Source organism: Beta vulgaris, chromosome 3 (genome assembly GCF_026745355.1).
Source record: "Beta vulgaris subsp. vulgaris cultivar EL10 chromosome 3, EL10.2, whole genome shotgun sequence".
In the NCBI taxonomy this organism is placed as follows: domain Eukaryota; kingdom Viridiplantae; phylum Streptophyta; class Magnoliopsida; order Caryophyllales; family Amaranthaceae; genus Beta; species Beta vulgaris.
The window spans coordinates 26637062-26656974 of NC_079204.1; the positions used below are offsets into that span (position 1 = coordinate 26637062).

Sequence of the window (19913 nt, forward strand, 5' to 3'; positions counted from 1 at the left end):
GGTATCAGATTTTCGAGGAGGGTGAGGATAGAAGGATTCTACACTCTCAAGATCCAAGTAAGTTGATACTTTTATTCTCTAAAGTTTCAATCTTTTAGTGGTGTTAGGGTTTGTTGTCCTTCTTGTGGGTTGTGTGGTTGTTATTGTTGTTAGTGCTTGGTTGATATGGAACGTGAGTTATAGAATATCACAAAAGCTCTTACTGATTTAACTAAGCAACAATTTGATTTTCAAATTAAGTATAATGCGGATTCTAGTAATGTTAGTAGACTTGAAACTAGAATGGATTCTATAGCTTCTATAATCACAAAGAAGTTAGATAAAAATAGCATTAGTTACATAGGAAATTCGAACGATGAGGATGTGGAGGAAGTTAGGGTTGTGAAACCTAATTTCAATGATGATAGAGGGTTAAAATTGGAGGACTTCATAGGTGATACTAATCCAGAAGATTTGCTTGAGTGGATTAGGCAATTAGAGAAGGTATGTGACTATAGGGGATTTGATGATCAAAGGAGATTCAAGATTGCTTCGGTTAGGTTAACCAAGTATGCTGGAATTTGGCTTGAAAACTTGAAAGCTAAGCGTGCTAGAAGAGGAAAGGAGAAGCTTAGTAGTTGGACTAAGTTGAAAGAGAAGCTCAAGGAGTAGTTCTTACCTAGTGATTTCGAGCAAAAACAATACATCAAATTGACAACTTTGTGCCAAGATACGTTGAGTGTGCACGAGACACTATGGAGTTTGATAAGTTATGTCTTGTTTGTGACTTTGACGAAAAGGAAGCTCTCAAGATTGCTCGTTACATCAAGGGGTTGAATCGTACCATTTGCAAGAAAAATAGAGGTGTTTAGCTACCATACTTTTGAAGATGTGTGTAGATTGGCTCTCAAGTTTGAAGCTCATGACAAGGAAGAAAGGCCGGAAATTCCCTATGCAAAGACAGGTAACTCTTTCAAACCTTATTGATCTTATCGTTATTATTCATCTTTAAATGAGAACTATGAGGGTTTCAAGAAAGATAATGCATCTAAAGATGAGAAAAGGGTGGAGAAACAAAAGGTGTTTGTTCCTAAAGAAAAAATTGAAGAGAATAAGAAGTGTTTCAAGTGTCAAGGGAGATGACATATTGCTAGTAACTATTCAACCAAGAAAGCTCTTACTATAAGGCAATATATGACTTTGAACGAAGAGGAGGAGTTGTATGAATTTGTGCCTCAAGAAGAAGAATATGGTGAGTGTGAAGTGGAGGATGCATATGCCGAAGATAATGGAAGATTGATTGGTGTTGTTAGGAGCCAAGCAAAGAACAAAGGGAGAAATTATTTCATACTCGTTGTAGGGTGGGTGAAAACACTTATAACATGATCATTGATGGTGGTTCTTGCACTAATGTAGTGGCGGCAGATGTGGTGAAGAAATTGAGCCTTGTTGTGAGGGATCATGCACACCCTTACAAATTAAGTTGGCTTGATGACACGGGACTAAAGGTAAAGAAACAAGCACTACTTTCTTTATCAATTGGAAGCTACAAAGATGAGCTATGGTGTTATGTACTTCCTATGAGTGCTTGTCATATTTTGCTAGGGAGACCATGGCAATTTGATAAAAAGGTGATTCATGAAGGGGACTCCAACGTGTATTCTATTTTGGTTGGAACAAAAAGGATAAGATTGCATCATTTGGCTAATCCTAGTGACGTGATCCACAAGAAAGAAGAAAGAAGGTCTAGTGTGTTGCTTTCAAGCAAAGAGTTCAAGAAAGAGGTGGAAGAAGAGGGCTTGTCCTATGCTTTATTTGTGAGGCATGCCATGGTTAGTGAAAAGAAGCCATGTGAACAGAAGCTTGATGCACTCATGGAGGAGTTTAGAGATGTACTTCCGAAAGAACTTTCACACGGGCTGCCACCTTTAAGAGGCGTGGAACATGCTATAGACTTGGTTCTGGGAGCTCCTCTACCTAATAAACCAGCTTATAGGTGTGTTCCAAGTGCTTTAAAATTGCAACGCCAAATTAAAGAGTTGATTGAAAAGGGATATGTTAGAGAAAGTATGACTCCATGTGCGGTTCCAACTTTGCTTGTGCCTAAAAAAGAATGAACATGGAGGATGTGTATTGATAGTAGGGCTATGAATAACATAACTGTGAAGTATAGATAGGTTTCCTATGTCTAGATTAGAGGATATGCTTGATGAACTCAATGGAGCTTCGATTTTTTCGAAAATTGATCTTAGGAGTGGCTATTATCAAATGAGAATTAGAGAAGGGGATGAGTGGAAAGCAGCCTTCAAGACTAAGCAAGGTCTTCATGAGTGGATGGTGATTCCCTTTGGCTTATGCAACGTCCCAAGTTCTTTCATGAGACTCATGAATGAGGTACTTCGTTCCTTTTTAAACAAATGTGTTGTTGTTTACTTAGATGATATCCTTGTTTGTAGTAAAATTGTTGATGATCATTTAATGCACTTGAGAAGTTTATTTGAGAAACTTAGGGAACAAAAATTGTATGGAAAGATGGAGAAGTGTGAGTTCCTAATTTCAAGCATTGCATTCCTTGGTTACATAGTGTTTAAAGAAAGTGTACATGTTGATCCTTCAAAAGTTCAAGCAATCTCTTCATGGAAAGTTCCTACTAATGCTCATGAATGTCAAAGCTTCCATGGTTTGGCTTCCTTCTATAGAAGATTCATCCAAAACTTCTCATCCATCATGGCTCCTATCACTACCTTGTTGAAGAAAGGAGAGTTTGAGTGGTCTTTTTTAGCTCATAAGGCCTTTGAAGAAGTAAAAGAGAAGTTATGTAGAGCCCCTATACTAGCTTTCCCGGATTTCAATAAGCTTTTTGAAGTAGAGTGTGATGCAAGTGGGTTGGGGATTGGTGTTGTTCTAATCCAAGAGAAGAGGCCAATTTCTTATTTTAGTGAGAAGCTTAATGGTGCTAAGTTGAACTACTCCAACTATGATAGAGAGTTTTATGCTATTGTTCGAGCTTTGGCCATTGGTCACACTATTTGAGGCCTAAACCTTTCATTCTCCATTCGGATCATGAGGCACTCAAACACATTCATGGACAACAAAAACTCAATCATAGGTACGCCAAGTGGGTTTAATTTCTCCAATCTTTCACTTTCTCATCCAAGTACAAGGATGGTAAGAACAATGTGGTGGCGGATGCTCTTTCAAGGAGATCTTACTTGTTGGCTATGGTGGATGCAAGGGTGTTGGGATTCGAGCATATTAAAGAATTCTACAAGGATGATGAAGAGTTTAGCTCCATGTTTGCTGCACCTAAGGGGTTGTTCGTGATTCAAGATGGTTTCCTCTTCAAAGGAAACAAGTTATGTGTTCGAAAGAGTGGAGTTCGAGAGCTCTTGGTTCGTGAAGTTCATAGTGGAGGCGTGGCTGGTCACTTTGGCATACAAAAGACCCTTAATACTTTGAATGAAAGATTCTATTGGCCTAGCATGATCAAAGATGTTCATATGGTGGTGAGCAAGTGTGCAACTTGCCAATGTTCTAAAAGCATATTTCATAAGGGACTCTATACTCCCTTACATATTCCGGATCTTCCACGGGATAGTGTGAGCATGGACTTCATTGTGGGGCTGCCAAGGACTCAAAGAGGCAAGGTAGCTATCATGGTGGTGGTGGATAGGTTTTCAAAGATGGCTCATTTCATTCCCACGGAGAAAACTAATGATGCTTTCCATGTTGCTGATTTATACTTTAAGGAGATCATTAGGCTACATGGAATCCCTAGAAGTATTGTTTCATATAGGGATTTGAAATTCCTTAGTCACTTTTGGAGATGTTTATGGAAAATGGTGGGAACAAAGCTCCTCTTTAGCACTAGTCATCATCCTCAAAATGATGGCCAAACAGAGGTAACAAATCGCACCCTTGGTTCCTTGTGGCGTGGCCTTGCGAGTAAGACTCAAAAAGATTGGGATGTGAACCTAGCACATGCGGAGTTTGCTTATAATCGTTTTCATTCATCAACTACCTTATGTTCTCCATTTGAGGTATATATGGTGTTAATCCCTTTCTCCCCATTGATTTTTTTTCTCTTGCTAAAAGTGAGATTCATGCAAATTCAAAGAAGAAGTTGGAAGCTTTTAACAAGACTTGTTCTCAAGTAAAAGCTCAAATTGAGAAGATGAACACACAATACAAGGAGAGAACTAACAAGCATAGGCGCCAACCTAGATTCAAGGAGGGTGACTCAGTATGGATTCATTTGAGGAAGGAAAGATTTCCATGCAAGAGAAAGAACAAGTTGATGCCTAGGGCTGACAGACTATTTGAGGTTGTTGGAGTCATTGGTGATGGAGCTTACAAGATAGACTTGCTTAGTGACTATGAAGGGGTAACTTCTACTTTCAATGTTGGTGACCTATCTCCAGACTATGATGATGAGAATTTGAGGGAAAATTCTTTTAAAGAAGGGGAGAATGATGCAGATCAAATGGCATTAAGTCAAGTAGAGCCAATTTCACTTCTTATAGAACACATAGGGTACATTTTAAAGACTTACAAAAATGCATTTTTATCATGTGTCACTTGGCTTGAAGAAGAAACTACTTAGCATTTTGACTTAGTGTCACTATTAGTTAAAATGTTAGTTAAGTTAGTTGAGTTGTTTAGCTTTCAAAAAAATCCGAAAATGACTTGTTAATTTCGGATCTTTAAGTCTTAATGTCATGGTTATATGTTAGGAAAGAGTTGCCTTTACTTAGAGGGTTACTTGGCCGTGTGGTCCTTCTGTAATTAAGGAAAGATTTGTCATCTTTCCTTAAGCTTTTGTCTCCTTAAGTTCTAGCTAGATTCTAGGCTAGAATTAAGGGAGAATAATTTCCTAAAATACTTTATGTTGGTCAAATGGCTTGGTTGATTCGAGGGCAAGTTGATTCTTATCATTATAAATAAACATGTCATGCTACATTACAAGAGCATGAATGATTTAGACAAAAACCTTTTTATTGATTTTTATTGTGCATTGTAATTATTTTCAACCACTATTTAATTTTCAGGAGTGTTAATTAACTAGTGTTTGAACTACTTAATTCCAGGAGTGGTTTAAGTGAGATTAAGAGTTAACTAAAATACTTGGGAGTGTTTATTTTAGTTATCATATACGAAATTCATTGGGCTTGTTCGAAGTTCTTGAGTGTTCAACTATACTAGTTGTGCATTTTTATATCAATTCTTTCAATGTGAGATAAAAGATAAAATAGACTCTTGATATTCTTTTGAAGCAAACCTTGAGTTTCAAGTAAAAACTCCAAAAATCCCCCACATGATTCAAAAGAAGAAATAGAAAGAACCAGGGCTGAAAAAGGATGATCTCGGCAATAGATACTAGGTTTTAAAGTTCCAATAATGTCTTATGGACTTGAATTGACACTCGGTGCATATAAATATGTCATATTGTCATAATAGGTAGATTTCTCTTTGAACCTTTCACGAACTTAGCTGAGCATAGTTGAGCACTCAACCTTTTTCAAATCAAGAAACGTTCTTGCAAATGTAATATTGATTCCCCACAAATAGCATGGATTCTCATGAATGCTCTAGAGAGCCTAAGCCTTCTAACTCTCATAGGAGATTGGGCGTAACCCCATATTCACATATGTAAGTTATCAAGTTTGTACCATCACAAACCACCTTAACTAAGGCTATGAACTTATTAATAGCTCGGCTCAACCTTACATATATACACATATAACAGTAGAATAAAACAAAATACTACGTCACTCATATTAATAAAATTGGTAGTAGTATACAATAACATGAGTTCTTTTGGGATTTCGTTTGAGCCTTTGAACTTCGGAATTTCTAAGAAGGGTATCCATCACAATTTACTCCACAAAAGGCTTTAAACCCATTCCTTGTGCTGACTCTAGCACCATTTTTCTAGAAAGGCCTTTGGTGAGAGGATCAGTAATATTCCTCTCTGACTTTACATACTCGAGTGATAACACATTACGGCATACCTTAAGCGAATATGCCTTGTCTTTTCATTATAGGCTTGATTATTTTCTACCCCATTTACTGCATGCGAATCATATCAAATAGAAACTAATGGAGTTGGCTTCCCCCACAATGGAATATCAGCAAGCGACTCCTTATCCATTCAACTTCTTGACCTGCCAATTCTAAAGCAATAAACTCATACTCCCTCCTTTTTCTAAAGATCTTCCCTCTTTCCGTTTAAGTGCGTTTCCGAAAGATCTTTCCTCTTTTACTTTATTCCTTAATTGGAATTTTTTTTTCCTTTTTACCCTCTCATGTCTCTATCATATGGTCCACAATTACATTATTAATTTAATTTTACTCCCTTTCTCTCTCCTACTTTAACCCCTTTTTACTTGTTTATTTATCTTAGTCCCTTTCTCTATCCTACTTTACTCACCCCACACCGCACACAAATTGATTCTCATTGGTATCTATAGTAACAATAACAAGGAAAAATCTTTAGGAAATGGAGGGAGTATTCCATTGTAGATTTGGCAATACATGTTTACTTTGATGATATCTAGGATATAGCTCCTCCACTAAGAGTAAAAACATAACCACTAATAGATTGAATTTCATCATTATCTGATACCCAATTGGCATCACAAAATCCTTCAAGGACACAAGTTGTCCTTTGATAATGCAGACCCCAATTGAAAGTGCATTTTAAATACGTCAACAATCTAAGCATGGCACCTCAATGCTCCCGATTTGGATTGTGAGTACACCTCAATCTACTAACAGCATAAGCTATATTAGGTCTAGTATAATTCATCAAGAACATTACAATACCAATTATTTTTGCATATTGTTCTTAGGATATACTATCACCGTTATTCTTTTTCAAATGAATACTAGAATCATATGGGGTTTTCGCGGGAATTCAATCAAATTGATCAAACTTCTTTAATACATGATATGAGATTGATTTAAAGACATTCCATATGATTTTCTAGTAATCTTTATTCCAAGAATAACATCAACCTCTCCTAAATCCTTCATCTCAAAACAAGAAGTTAGGAAACTCTTAGTTGCATTTACTATGTCTATATTGGTACCAAAAATTAACATATCATCCACATATAGACATATAAAAACACAACCAAACTCATCAATTTGGGAATAAACACAACCATCACAATCATTTACCAAAAAATCATTTAAAGTAATAGTTTGATGAAATTCATCATGCCATTATTTTGGTACTTGTTTTAAACCATACCTTGTCCTCTTGACCAGGTTCCACACATTCTTTAGGTTGCTTCATATAGATCTCCTCATTTAATTCACTATTCAAAAATGCAGTTTTCATATCCATTTGATGCACAATCAAATCATGAATAGATGCAAGTGAAATTAATGCTCTAATGGTGGCTACCTTGGTCACCGGAGAATAGGTATCAAAGAAGTCTAAACCTTTCTTTTGGCGATACCCTCCAACTACAAGTCTATCCTTATAATTGTCTAAAGACCCATCAGGCTTGCATTTCTTTGTAAAGATCTACCTACTAGTTAGGGTCTTACAACTAGAGTTGTTCATGGACAGACGGCCCGCTAAGCCCTCCCAGCCCAGCCCGCTAAAATTGCGAGCTTGGACAACAAACTTTTAAAAAAAATTCTGAATGGGCGGGCCAAGCCCGGCCCGGTAATATTAATCGGTGGATATGGACAACCTCAAATATACCGCTGGAAAGCCCGCCCGACCCGCTTATCATGAAACCTATTTTTTATGAAATATTTTAATCTTACTAATTTAGTGTTGATTTATCTTTTGGAATATATAGTTTCTTTTCACTAATTTTCACAGATCTTACAAAAAATTTTGTAAGTAGAGGTGCTCATTTGCGGGTTTGGGCGGGTTGCGTGTTGGGCCTAACCTTAAAGTTTTGTCCAACGGACCTAACATGCCTAGTCCAAGCCCTTTTATGCAGGCTTAACTGCTTATCTCAGACCCGTCCTAATAAACATGCCTATTAATAGTTCAATTTTTTTTTCAAATACCTCTAGTTAATTTCCTTTAATATTTATAGATTAAAACATATTTTTGGTTAAAATAGAAAAAAATTCGATAATTACAACATAAGATACAGAGAAAGTTTAAAATTGTTAGTGAAGAATTTGAGTCTACATATCACATGGCCTCTGCATAGGTTCTACGACTCTCTCTCAATACAAATGCATTGACATCTTGCTCATCTAAACACTCTTTCTCAGCTAGAAAGGTAGTAATAAAGTCAGGTCCGAAACTAGACTCAATACTAGCTCTCTTACTCCTTTTGTGTTCTAAGGTCTCACTAGATTATGCAATATAATGATGAAAAGTAGAAGAAGATGCAATAGGCAAACATGACTGTAAACTAACCTTCATAGAAAATATATGCTCAAAGAATTCAATATCCCTTGACTCTCTAATAGGACCACAACCAGATGCATCCTTAACAATGAGTATATATGCAACACTGTAGAAGCATAACCAATAAAGATACCATATATAGTCTTAGGTCCAATCTTACTCCTTTGAAAGTCATGAAGTCCTATTTTACCCAAACACCCTTACACTTTGGGGTGACCCAAATTAGGCTTAAAGCCTTTCCACAATTCATAGGGAGTCTTATCTAAGTTCTTATTTGGAAGTCGGTTAAGAACATAGCAAGCAAAAAAATAGCTTTCCCCCACATGTTAGTAGGCATACCTAAACTAATAAGCATTGCATTCATCATAGCCTTAAGAGTTTAGTTTTTCCGCTCAACTATTCCATTTTGTTTGGGTGTGTATGGGGTTGTAACCTAATGAATAATTCCATTAGACTCACAAAATTTCTTAAGAGAAACTCCATCATATTCTCCATCCCTATCTGATATCACTCTCTTTATCTTAAGGTCTAGCTGGTTTTCAACTTTGGCTTTATAGATTAAAAACTTTTCTTCAGCCTCATCCTTATAACTCAATAAATAAACCTTAGTATAACGTGAGAAGTCATAAACAAATATAATATAGTAATTTTTTCCTCCCATACTCATAAAATTCTTAAAGTCACCTAAGTCACTTTGGACTAATTCTAATAAAATAGAGGAACTAAAAACATTTTTGTTGAATGCTTTCTTAGGGTGCTTAGCTTCTACACCCACTTCATATTTATCAAAAGATGTATTGCTAAAGTCAGGACTAAGACTAAGTTGTTTAAGCCTTTTAACAGATGCAACATTCACATGAACTAGCTTAGAATGCCATAAAGAAACAGACTCATCAATATACACAAAAGAAGTTTTTATTATCAATAACAACATCCAAAATAAAAGGCCCATCGTCATTACAAAAGCCTTTAACCACAAAAATACCATTTTTGGTTAACGCAAGTTTATAATATTCAAAATCTAACTTGATCCTAACTTTGTTTAAAAGAGAACCATAAATGAGGTTTCTGCGGATGTCGGGGACATGCAAAACATTTTGCAAAGCAATAGTTTTTTCGAAAGTTAATTTCAAGAAAACATTTCCTTTGCCTGAAACACTCACAGTGCTTCAGTTGCCCATCAAAATGCATTCTCCCTCTGAAAATTTGTTATAATCCTATAACATCTCCTTGTTGGCACAAATGAGGCAGGTTGCACCAGTGTCCATGACCCATATCAGAAACATTGCTTACCAAGTTGACCTCGGATACCACAGCAACAATGATGTCATCTTCAACAAGGTTGGCTTGAGCTTTGTTGTCTTTTGCTTTGTTTGGAGCTTCCTTTCTTTGACGGCAATCCTTGGCAGCATTTCCATACTTACACAGACGAAACAACTTCCCTTAAACTGATATTTCCCATTGAAGTTGTTTTGGTTATGCCTTCTACCATAAAACTGACTTGGACCTTTACCTCTTGGTCCTTTACCTACAACAGCTTTATTTTCCACCAGATTAGCAGAAGAGGAAGAATGATCAACTAATTTCCCTTTGATTTGGATACGGTTCTACTCCTCAATCTTAATATGGGACACTAATTCCTTAAGGGTAAAATCTTTATGTTTGTGTTTCAAGGAATGAATAAAATATTTCCAAGAAAGAGGTAATTTTTCAGGTAAACAATTGGCTTGGAAAAGTTCAGGAATGTCCATACCCTCGCTCAGCCACAATATCAACACATAAAGTCTCATACTCATGAACTTGATCTAAGACAGACACATCATCAGACATAGAAAACTTCAAACAACGACTACATGCATATTTCTTAGCCCCAAAATCATCAATATCATACTTGGCAATCAAATCATCCCAAATATCTTTAGTATTTTTTGTCTTACTATAAATCATATAAAGGGTAGAAGTCATACAATCCAGTAATGTACATCCCACGACAAGTCTTATTGTCTTTCACAAAATCTCTAATAGCATTCTCAGAAGCCGCATCAACAAACAAACAATAATCTACCCCAATTTGGCCCAAGAAAAATCCGATCTTATCATACCATAATTTTTCCCATCAAACGATTCTAACTTAGACATATTAGGGACAAAGGGATTGGTAAAAGAGACAAAATTAAGAATATGCACATTTTTATTAGGAATTTCACCAGCCATATTTCCGTAGAACAAATACTAAAAATTCAAATTTACAATGTAGGAACGTAAACTGGTAACAATTTAATATCAGAACACTGGTATTTATAGGGAAAATGAAAAACCAAACATGATCAGATCATGGCTGATAACGTGAGAAAAACGGTCAGAAAATGTGGTTAATGGCAAAAGACGTGGAAAGTAATTAGGAAATGACATTTAGGGGAAAAACGGTAACTTAATAAGTTACTAAAACGGTCATTAAATATTGATACATTATTGACCCAAAAAGATAGTAAAGTTAAGTTTATCCCTGAAGGCCCATGACCCATGGCCCGGATCGGGCGAGTGACACTCGTGTAGTAACAACACATCATCACATAGCTACTAAAATTCTGATTGCTACTCAACTCAAAAGGTAGAGGAAGAGTAATTGTTACAAGCCTTACTCTTCCTTTCTCTTCTTTTAATGTGGGACAAAAGATAAAATATTCTTCATATTCTTTTGAAGCAAATTTTGAGTTTCTACTAAAAATTCCAACACACCCTTACCTGAGGAGTTCCAAATTTATACTCCTTTTATATGCACTATTACAATAAAATTAGGAGTTTCTCACTTTGCATTGTAGGGATACGGGTATAAATTAAAAAAAAATGTTTACACTAGATAACTTTCTTAAAAAGGTGAAATTATCTTGCTACCTTTACTTTATTCTTCAAGTTAGATAAATTAAGGATAAAAGAATGATTTAAAACCCTTCATGCTAGGAAATTTTGCTACTAAGCCAAACTCATAAACTAAAAACCAAAGCATTAAGATACTATTTTACCTAATGGTCTATTTTACTTAAAAGTATTGCGCTTATAAATAAAAGAACATATTGCAATGAATAGTCAACATTGTTTGTTAGGTTGAAACAAAATTGAAATATATCTTTATAGTGAGGATTATTGTCGAAGTAACTCAAAAACGAAATTGTTTATGACAAACCAATCAAAGTAAGGAAAACTGAACAACAATTTTCCTATTAAATAAGACATGTAGATTACATGGTCACATCATAATTTTCTTAATATAAAATCGATGGGGTTTGATGAGAAAAACCAAATGAAAGCCATGTGGAGTTCATTTTTCACACCTTTTTAGCTCGTTCACCCTCGTATGATCATGACTCATTTGCACTTTTCCTTAGCATCTAAATCTTAGTGTATTCTTTCATCATTCCCCATCATTCTGCTACTTTCCTCCCCTAGTAACTTTCTACACTTCATAAATAGGTCACTGCCCAATCTCTTTACTCAAAAATCACCAGATATTCCATCACAACATTCCCTTAATACACATCCACCAAAGTTCATGGAACCCCATTGGTCTTTTTACTATTCTGATCATCAGCATCAACACCTACTAGTTAATAACACTCCTCACTCTAATCAGCAGCAACCTTCAGCATCTGGGGGAAGCAATCTCCTGCAGCAGCAGCTCAGGAGCTTCTCGGAGATCAAGCATCAGGAGAGCGCGTACACCGATGATTTCAGGAACCACAGCTTGCCATTGGCAAGAATCAAGAGGATAATGAAGTCTGATGATAATGTACGTATGATATCGGCTGATGCTCCGGTGCTGTTGGCTCGAGCCTGTGAAATGTTCATACAGGATTTATCCCTCAGGTCATGGAATTGCACTGAGGAGTCTAAAAGAAAGACTCTTCAGAAGGCTGATATATCAGCTGCACTTTCCACAACTGACTTGTTTGATTTTTTGGTAGATTTGGTGCCAAGAGAGAAGCCTCTTAGCTCAGCCATGCCACCGGTTAATCTACCAATCATCTCGTCGATGGGTAATGCAAATTCTAGCCTTGGCGCTATCCATAATCCGCAGCATCTGCAACAGCCTGAGGGTTGTTGTCTAGGTGAATATCAGGCTGCTGCAGGACTGACAATGGGAGTGCAGATGCAGCTAGTACAAAATGATCAGGTAGATGGAGGAGGGTATAGCAGTACTAAGAATATCCAAGGAGGCTGGCCTAATTGCTTAGCTTATCAACCTGCTTGGCCTCCACCAGATATTTGACCAACGTTTGGTAGAATTTTAGTCCCTAGCAAATGATACAAGGGGAGTAGTGACAGATCAACGAAGCAAAATCTGTTAGACATGATATCTATATGTCTCCGTTTGTAGACATATAATATACTTCATTTGGTAAAAGTTTTGGTATATTATTCTAGCTCAATTCCAAATGATGTCCACTTGGTTAATTGGGAGTAGAGGGGGAAAAACATTGACACAACCCCCAACTCTATTCAAATCCGACAAACTTTGAATTTGTTTAAGTAAGCGGGTGGACCCAACACAGTTCATTTATTAAACGAATTTAATTAGGATTAAACTTTTAAATCCAAACACGACATGTGAACTCATTAATTCAAGTCTGTTATCAATATTTGTAATGTAACTTGTAATGGTTCAATGTTTTTTCTTAACTATTTAAGATTTGTTCTTTGGTTGTATATAATTTATTTCAAAATTTATGCATAGAAAATGGTTCAAGAAAGTTACTAGGTTGGTTTTTTTTTTTTGGTTTATATATATGTACGTGCTTATCAATGGATTGGGTTAGGGTTAAAGGGAATTCAATTTGTCATCAGTTAACTCGATATGACTTAACTTATTTGCGAGCTCTAATTTAGAGAAAAGACGGTTGCCAAAAGGAATAAAGCAAATATGAGTATACTTTTTTTTTTTTTTTAAAGTAAATAGAAAGTGAGTAAAACATAGTGCAAGAAATTGAAGGGGAATTGTTGGAGTGTACTTTAATGGCCTATAGGAAAGCCAATGATGTATGGCTGTTAGGGTAATCAATTTATACACGATATACTTTGAAGAGAGCCATTCTCAATGAAAGGAACAAAATGTGTGTTTCTCCATTGATATTAAATACCATGTTTATAGTAGTGATGGATAATAATTAAAATTTGTGAGAAAAATAGGTATTCTTGTCCGACGAGAATAATCCTGGAGATCAAAATGAGACTTCAATCACTAAGTATATTACAAATTCATTACCATTATCACTTTCATTTACTACCTACTCAATTAGCTGTAAGAGACCCAATATTGTGTACAAATATTTCGGAGCGGATTATGTATAACAGTTATATGATCGCAACATCATCAAGCTGAAAAGAAGAAAGTTCCCAAAACCTAACCATAATCAAAGAAACAAGAAACACATGTTCAAATTAAACTCAATTTCTTTAAGATGTGAAAAATTGATCATATGTATCAAATTTATTAAGATCAATTTAGTGATTTGATCGACTATATTAATTAAGTCACGTTTGAGTTTCGTATAGTAGAGTAATCAATTCTAGTCACATGATTCTATAGTCAAGTCAATTTAGTTCAGATTCATGTCATACAATCAATAAGAAACGGAGGAAGTATAAGTTCAAATAAATTTCAATTAGGTCAAATAATTTAAAAAAAATAATTAAGAAAACTGAGTTCCGCAGATCTAATTGGTTTCAGTCACTCTAAAGGTTCAATGACGAGGATTTTATGCAATGGATATTCCCTTTCTTGGGGGTGGCCGTGAGCTATATGCCTTATTGACATAAAAGCCCCTTAGAGCATAAAAAGTATGGTCATGAGTGGGGTGCATTTGTCAAAATAGGCCATAAGACATGACAAACTTTTGTAAAATGAGAGAGAAAGTTGATGAGAGAAAGGGATGACATGTTTTTTAGCGGCATAAGTGGTCATGCTCTTATAATTCAAAAACCGAGCCACCATGATTTGTCAAGAACATGGTCCGCCCCTCTAGAGGCCTTCGTCAAGGTAACCCCCTATCGCCCTACCTATTCATTATTCGTATGGAAGTGCTCATAAGGAAGTTGACTATCCAAAGCCAAGTCCCTAACTCCGGCTTTGTTTTAAACTCCTCCCGAGAACTGCTAATATTCCTTGTCTTCTATTTGCGGATGATAGCCTCATCTTTTGCAAAGCTACTTCGTCCGCATGTACCAATCTAAAAAGAGTACTTGATGATTTTTATTCCCTCTCTGGTCAATTAATTAATTTCATAAATCATCGATCATCTTCTCCGAAAAGGTCAACCAGCCTCGTAAAGTGACTTTAGCTAGCCACTTTAATATGCTCCATAATTCATCTTTGGGGAGATATCTTGAAGTTTTCTTCAGCTCCCACCATCCTTCTAAAGCATATCTTGCCCATGTCCGAAAAACAGAGCAAAGAATTAATATGTGAGAATCTGGGTTCCTATCCAAAGCAGGAAGATTAACTATGATCCAAGCCAACCTCGAGGCCCTTCCGACGTATACATGTGCTTCAACTATGTTGACGCCTGACATCTCCTCATCTATTGATTCTCTTCATAGGAAATTTTTCTGGCGTCAAAATAAGGAAAGAAATTCAACCCCACTTATCGTATGGGATACAATCTGTAGACCAAAATCCCATGGGGGCTTAGGCCTTAGAAATTTTTGTCAATGAATAAAGTCTTTATTGCAAAACTTGGGTGGAAAATGCTCACCAAACCTCGCAATTTTTAGGTTAAATTAATTTCCAACAAATATCTTCAAAATCAATCCTTTTTTTAACTACAAACCTAAGCCAAATGATTCACACATTTGGCGAAAAATTTTACGTCAACGACCATTAGTCCATAAAGGCATTCGTTGGAAAATCGGAGAAGGTTCTCAAATTCTTTTTTGGCTCCATAACTGGTGCATAGAGGAAAACTTAATGACAGTCTTAAAGCTAAATATAAACCAGGTTGATGTTAACCTGCTTTTAAAAGATTTCATTTTACCATACAAATCTTAGGATCATCAAATGCATTAAAGGCATCTCTTTACCATCTGCCCCCCTCGCTAACGAACCAGTTTGGGGCCCTAGTCCTTCGGGACTATTCACAGTTAAGTCTGCTACTTGGCTGGCTAATAACCTCCCAGCTAGCAAGGAAAAATGGTCTCACCGCTGGATCTGGAATCTCGATATCCCGCCCAAGCTAAAGATCTTTCTATGGCAGATATGCCATAATAGTCTTGGGGTTCGTGCAACCCTTGCAAAAAGAAATATCTTACCTTTTAGTCATTGCGCCCTTTGTGCCACCCATGAGGAATCCATACATCATATCTTTGGACAGTGTTCCAAGCTCCTCCCTCTTTGGCAGCTTAAAGAACTTAACGATTGGTAATCTCGTTCCTTAACTCGAGCCCCTCTTTTAGATACTCTTTCTAATATTAAAAAGAATAACAGCTACGCTTCTAAATTTGTCTTCTTCATTTGGAGTATTTGGAAAGAAAGAAACAATATCATCTTTCATAACAACTCGCTTAATATTTATAGGATTTTTCATAAAGCAAAATTTCTTTTCTCATAATGGAGTCTTAGGAATGCAATTGATTACTGCAATTCCTGTGGCTCGCCCTTTTCCCCCCTCTTCCTTCCACCCCTCCACTCCCAAGTACCCTTCTTCCATCCTGGTGGCTCGGGAGCCTCCATCGTCTCCATTTTTCAAACTCAACTTCGACGGTTCAGTTTGTGATTCGTCAGCAGCAGCAGGTTTTATCCTTCGAGATCCCGATACTAACTTAGTCAAAGCTGCAGCCTTAAACCTTGGTATTTTTCTAGTTCTGGTTGCCGAAGCTATTGCCCTTCAGCATGGAGTTAGGCGTGCTATTCAAAATGCTATTACCCATCTCCACATCAAAGGAGATAACATCATGGTTATCAACTCCATCAAGAGCGTCTGGTCCCCTCCTTGGTCGATCGCACACATCATTCAGGATATCCAGACTTCACTCCACTCCTTTTCTATTTGGACTATTCGACATGTCTACCAGGAAGCTAACAAAGCAGCAGATTGAATTGCCAATGTTGGTCACCTCATAGATTCTAGTTTTTGTATTGAAAATTGTACTCATTCAGCTCTTCATTCAATATTTGTAAACAATAAGCTTGGAGCTCCCCTCGTGCGGAGTGTCTCCTAACCTTATTTTTCCTTACCTTTATAAAAAAAAAAGTTAGTCAATATAAACTACTTGTCAAAAAAAAAAAAAAGATAGTCAGTACAAACTAAAACGATGCTCCAACCAATCAGCATAATCTCATTCTTTATACTTGTGCCTTAATCTACTTAAAACGATATTTATCCGTCATTCAGATATCATAACCTGTTGCAAGTATTTTCACCACATTTTTGTCACACCCACGCTACATCCTTTTCAACGAATAAACATCAATGTGCCTAGTCACTCATAGGGTATCTTATGTACCAATTGCATCTACATTCTCAGCTAGCAGCTTGGAGTTGTAAATTCCTGGAAGATTAGTACATCGAATACAACAGCTAACACATTCGCCTATGCAAATAGAGCGACATAAACAGAAATAAACCATGTTCAAGTATCAGTGTGATTGGATAGCACTCTTGAAAGAAAGGGGGAACGGGAACTGAGTTTGCATTTCCCTCCAAATCTTTCCAATATTGGATAAACATGGTTTTATCAAGAAAAATTCTACTTATTCGGCTAAGCTAAATGTGACGTAGGAATGGTACAAGCCCTACTCAACACGAGCTCTTTATTGAAGGGGATAGGATGGACCCTTTTAGCAACGCTTCCCTTTCCTTATCCATAGTGGGTTACCTACATTGTGCAAGAGGTGTCAATTGAAAAACTATACAAGAAAAGTTTTGTCTAGCTTTTTATTAGGTATTTAGGTTGCGTACCTGTTGATTTTGTGGATTCAGCAGCCTCCAAAACCAAAATTAAAAAACTTAGGTTGTTGATTTTGTGGATTGAGCTGCCCCAAAACCAAAACTAAAAAACCTAGGTCCACTAATACCTAACCATATACAAACCAAAGAATATAGATCCATCACTCTCCCTCCCTCCCCTCAATTCAACTTATGTAATCTAAACACAGTGCGAGGATGCTCCAACACAAAAAATTAAAGAAACTTCTATAAACATATCATCAATAGCCCTTCTTCGCCATTGAGGCCCATTGTTTAGTGTTCATCTACCTTAATATTGTTCTAAAATGGCAATGATCATAGATTAATTTTAAAACAATACGGCAAGTTTTTCTATATAGCATATCAATACCACGATAGCGAATGCGCCCAAACGAAAGCTAGGTACACAAGTAATATCAACTCACCATAGGGGAGGACAGGAGCTCAAGCTACTCAGCAAGCAGAGACAAAACTCTAATACCATCAGCTTGATCAAAAGCAGAGACAAAACTCTAATACCATCACCGTGATCAAACTAATGAAGGCAACAGGAGCTGCGATCTCTGAGTTCTTGCTCCCAATTTGGTAGTTATACCAGCAAATAAAGTTTCAACCAAAAAAAGAAGAGTTAAAAACAAGGAACAAATTGCCAAATAGTAATGTAATTCTCATTCAAAACATATATAGCATGTAACGGTTCAGTTTACTTCGAATCAAGGGGAGATTCAAATCCCCATTTGATACATATTTCTTACCTTAGGCTTCTAAACAACAAATTCCGGCTTTGTTGAACACCTCAAACTAATATATAAATCTTATATATACACTCAATTTAACTTCGCAATGAAACCCAAAATTTGCGCTTAATCATAAGAATCCGCAACCAAACCACTCGAAAGCTCTAAGCAATTCACTCCAAAATCATCTTCAATTAAGATCATCTTCAATTAAGATCATCTTCTCAAAAACAAAATAAAAAATAAAGAATATTATATCTTCATAAGCCATTAATTAAACAATTTTGACGATCATCATCTTCATCTTCACAAAACACACTAGCATTAATGTTTTTGATCAAACACACCCTCTTACCTCCCCTACAAACCCCATTACGAAGTTCCAATTCATCCAAACCACTTCGATTAGCATTCATCTTCCTTGCCACCAATCTAAATTTGACTCTCTCTCTCCTCCCCTGCAACACATTCTCCTTCTTCCCCTTCTCCGCCTTCGCCTTCGCGGCCTTTAACGGACGATACTCAATTCGACTCTCCTCCCACAAACCCTCCTCCATATCGTTCAAGCCCACGCTTTTATCCGGTCTAAACTCGGGAAATTCCGGCAACCATCTCGGAATCTCAGGACCCCTACTAATACTGATACTACCACCCGTTGATGACGAAACATTAGATTCCGCTAGTGAAGAATGGGTGACAGCACTTACAACAACACAAGGAAGTTTAAGTCTCCGAGAAAAGGGAAGTTGACGAAGGAAATAGTGCAAGTCTTGGACGGTTTTGGAAGGACGGCAGAAAGGAGAGGAGAGAGAGAGGTGTTCGATGGCGTAAACGATGTCGAAGATGTTGGCTTGAGTGCGGCCGAGATGGGAGGCGTTGGAGGCGGCGGAGGTGGAGAGAGATTGGAGGAAGAGGGTGGTGATGCGAGTTAGGGTTTCGAGGGCGGAAGACTTGGAGGATTTGAAACCGGTGGATTTCAGAATTTGCGCGACTGCGGTTTTAGCGAGGGTGTGGGAAAATTCGGAGGGGGGAAGGGTGAGAGTGAGAGGGATGGAAGGTTTTGGGCGTTTGGGGTTTGACATTTGGGGGTTTCAGTTTCACGGTGGGGATTGGATCATCAATCATGGCGGGGTTCTTTTAAAACCATGAAATTCCAAGGGTTCTTTAGGGGCAATATTGTACATGTACAACTTATTTTTTGAGAATGTTTTGTGACCTTTTTTTAAAAAAAAAACTAGTAGCTACTTTTATTTTGATCACATCATTTAACTTTTTAACTTATTTTTCAACTCGTAACTATTATTTCGTAGCTATTTAAGTAAAAAAAAATCAGTCAGTTTTTGGTAAAGCAGGCCACACACAAACAAACCGTGCAGCCAAACAATCCTCATCCTCCTTTCTCCTTCCTCCCTCAAATCTCCAACTGCTATACTGTACTTCTTCCTCCTTCCCCGCCCCAATTCATCTTCTCCTCACATTTGTCATTTTCTCTCTCCTCCTCCCAACAAAAATCCTACTCTCTCTCTCACCATTTTCCATTTTCTCTCTCCTCAGTTTCTTCTGCCATTAAAGCTGCAATGGCGGACCACAAAGAGGAGCACCACGAGTAATTGTCGTTGATGGAGAAGATCTTTGACAAGATTTACGAAGTTCTTTGAGTTCGCGAACGGTGATTTCCCGAAGACTGAAGATTGCAAGCGATGGAAAACTTCGGCGGCGATTGAAGAGAGGTATTCGACGATTTTGGTGCCGCCTTTTTGGTAGTTGATGAGGCCATATGAACCTCGTTCGCGATCTAATGATGGTGGTGGAGTTATGGAAGTTGAGGCATGTATTTGAAATAGTTTGATG

At 37.1% G+C, this 19913-nt stretch overlaps 2 protein-coding genes across 2 annotated transcripts; one reads left to right on the top strand and one right to left on the bottom strand.

Moving 5' to 3' along the window:
* Positions 1 to 11873: 11873 nt before the first annotated feature.
* LOC104906881 (nuclear transcription factor Y subunit C-2) lies at positions 11874 to 12792 on the top strand. Its single transcript, XM_010695713.3, has one exon. The coding sequence runs from the start codon at positions 11916 to 11918 to the stop codon at positions 12630 to 12632; it is 717 nt and encodes a 238-aa protein (XP_010694015.1). The 5' UTR covers positions 11874 to 11915; the 3' UTR covers positions 12633 to 12792.
* A 4157-nt stretch (positions 12793 to 16949) lies between these two features.
* Positions 16950 to 19267, bottom strand: LOC104906882 (transcription initiation factor TFIID subunit 8). The gene has a single exon (XM_010695714.4). The coding sequence runs from the start codon at positions 19142 to 19144 to the stop codon at positions 18323 to 18325; it is 822 nt and encodes a 273-aa protein (XP_010694016.1). The 5' UTR covers positions 19145 to 19267; the 3' UTR covers positions 16950 to 18322.
* Between the last annotated feature and the right edge of the window lie 646 nt (positions 19268 to 19913).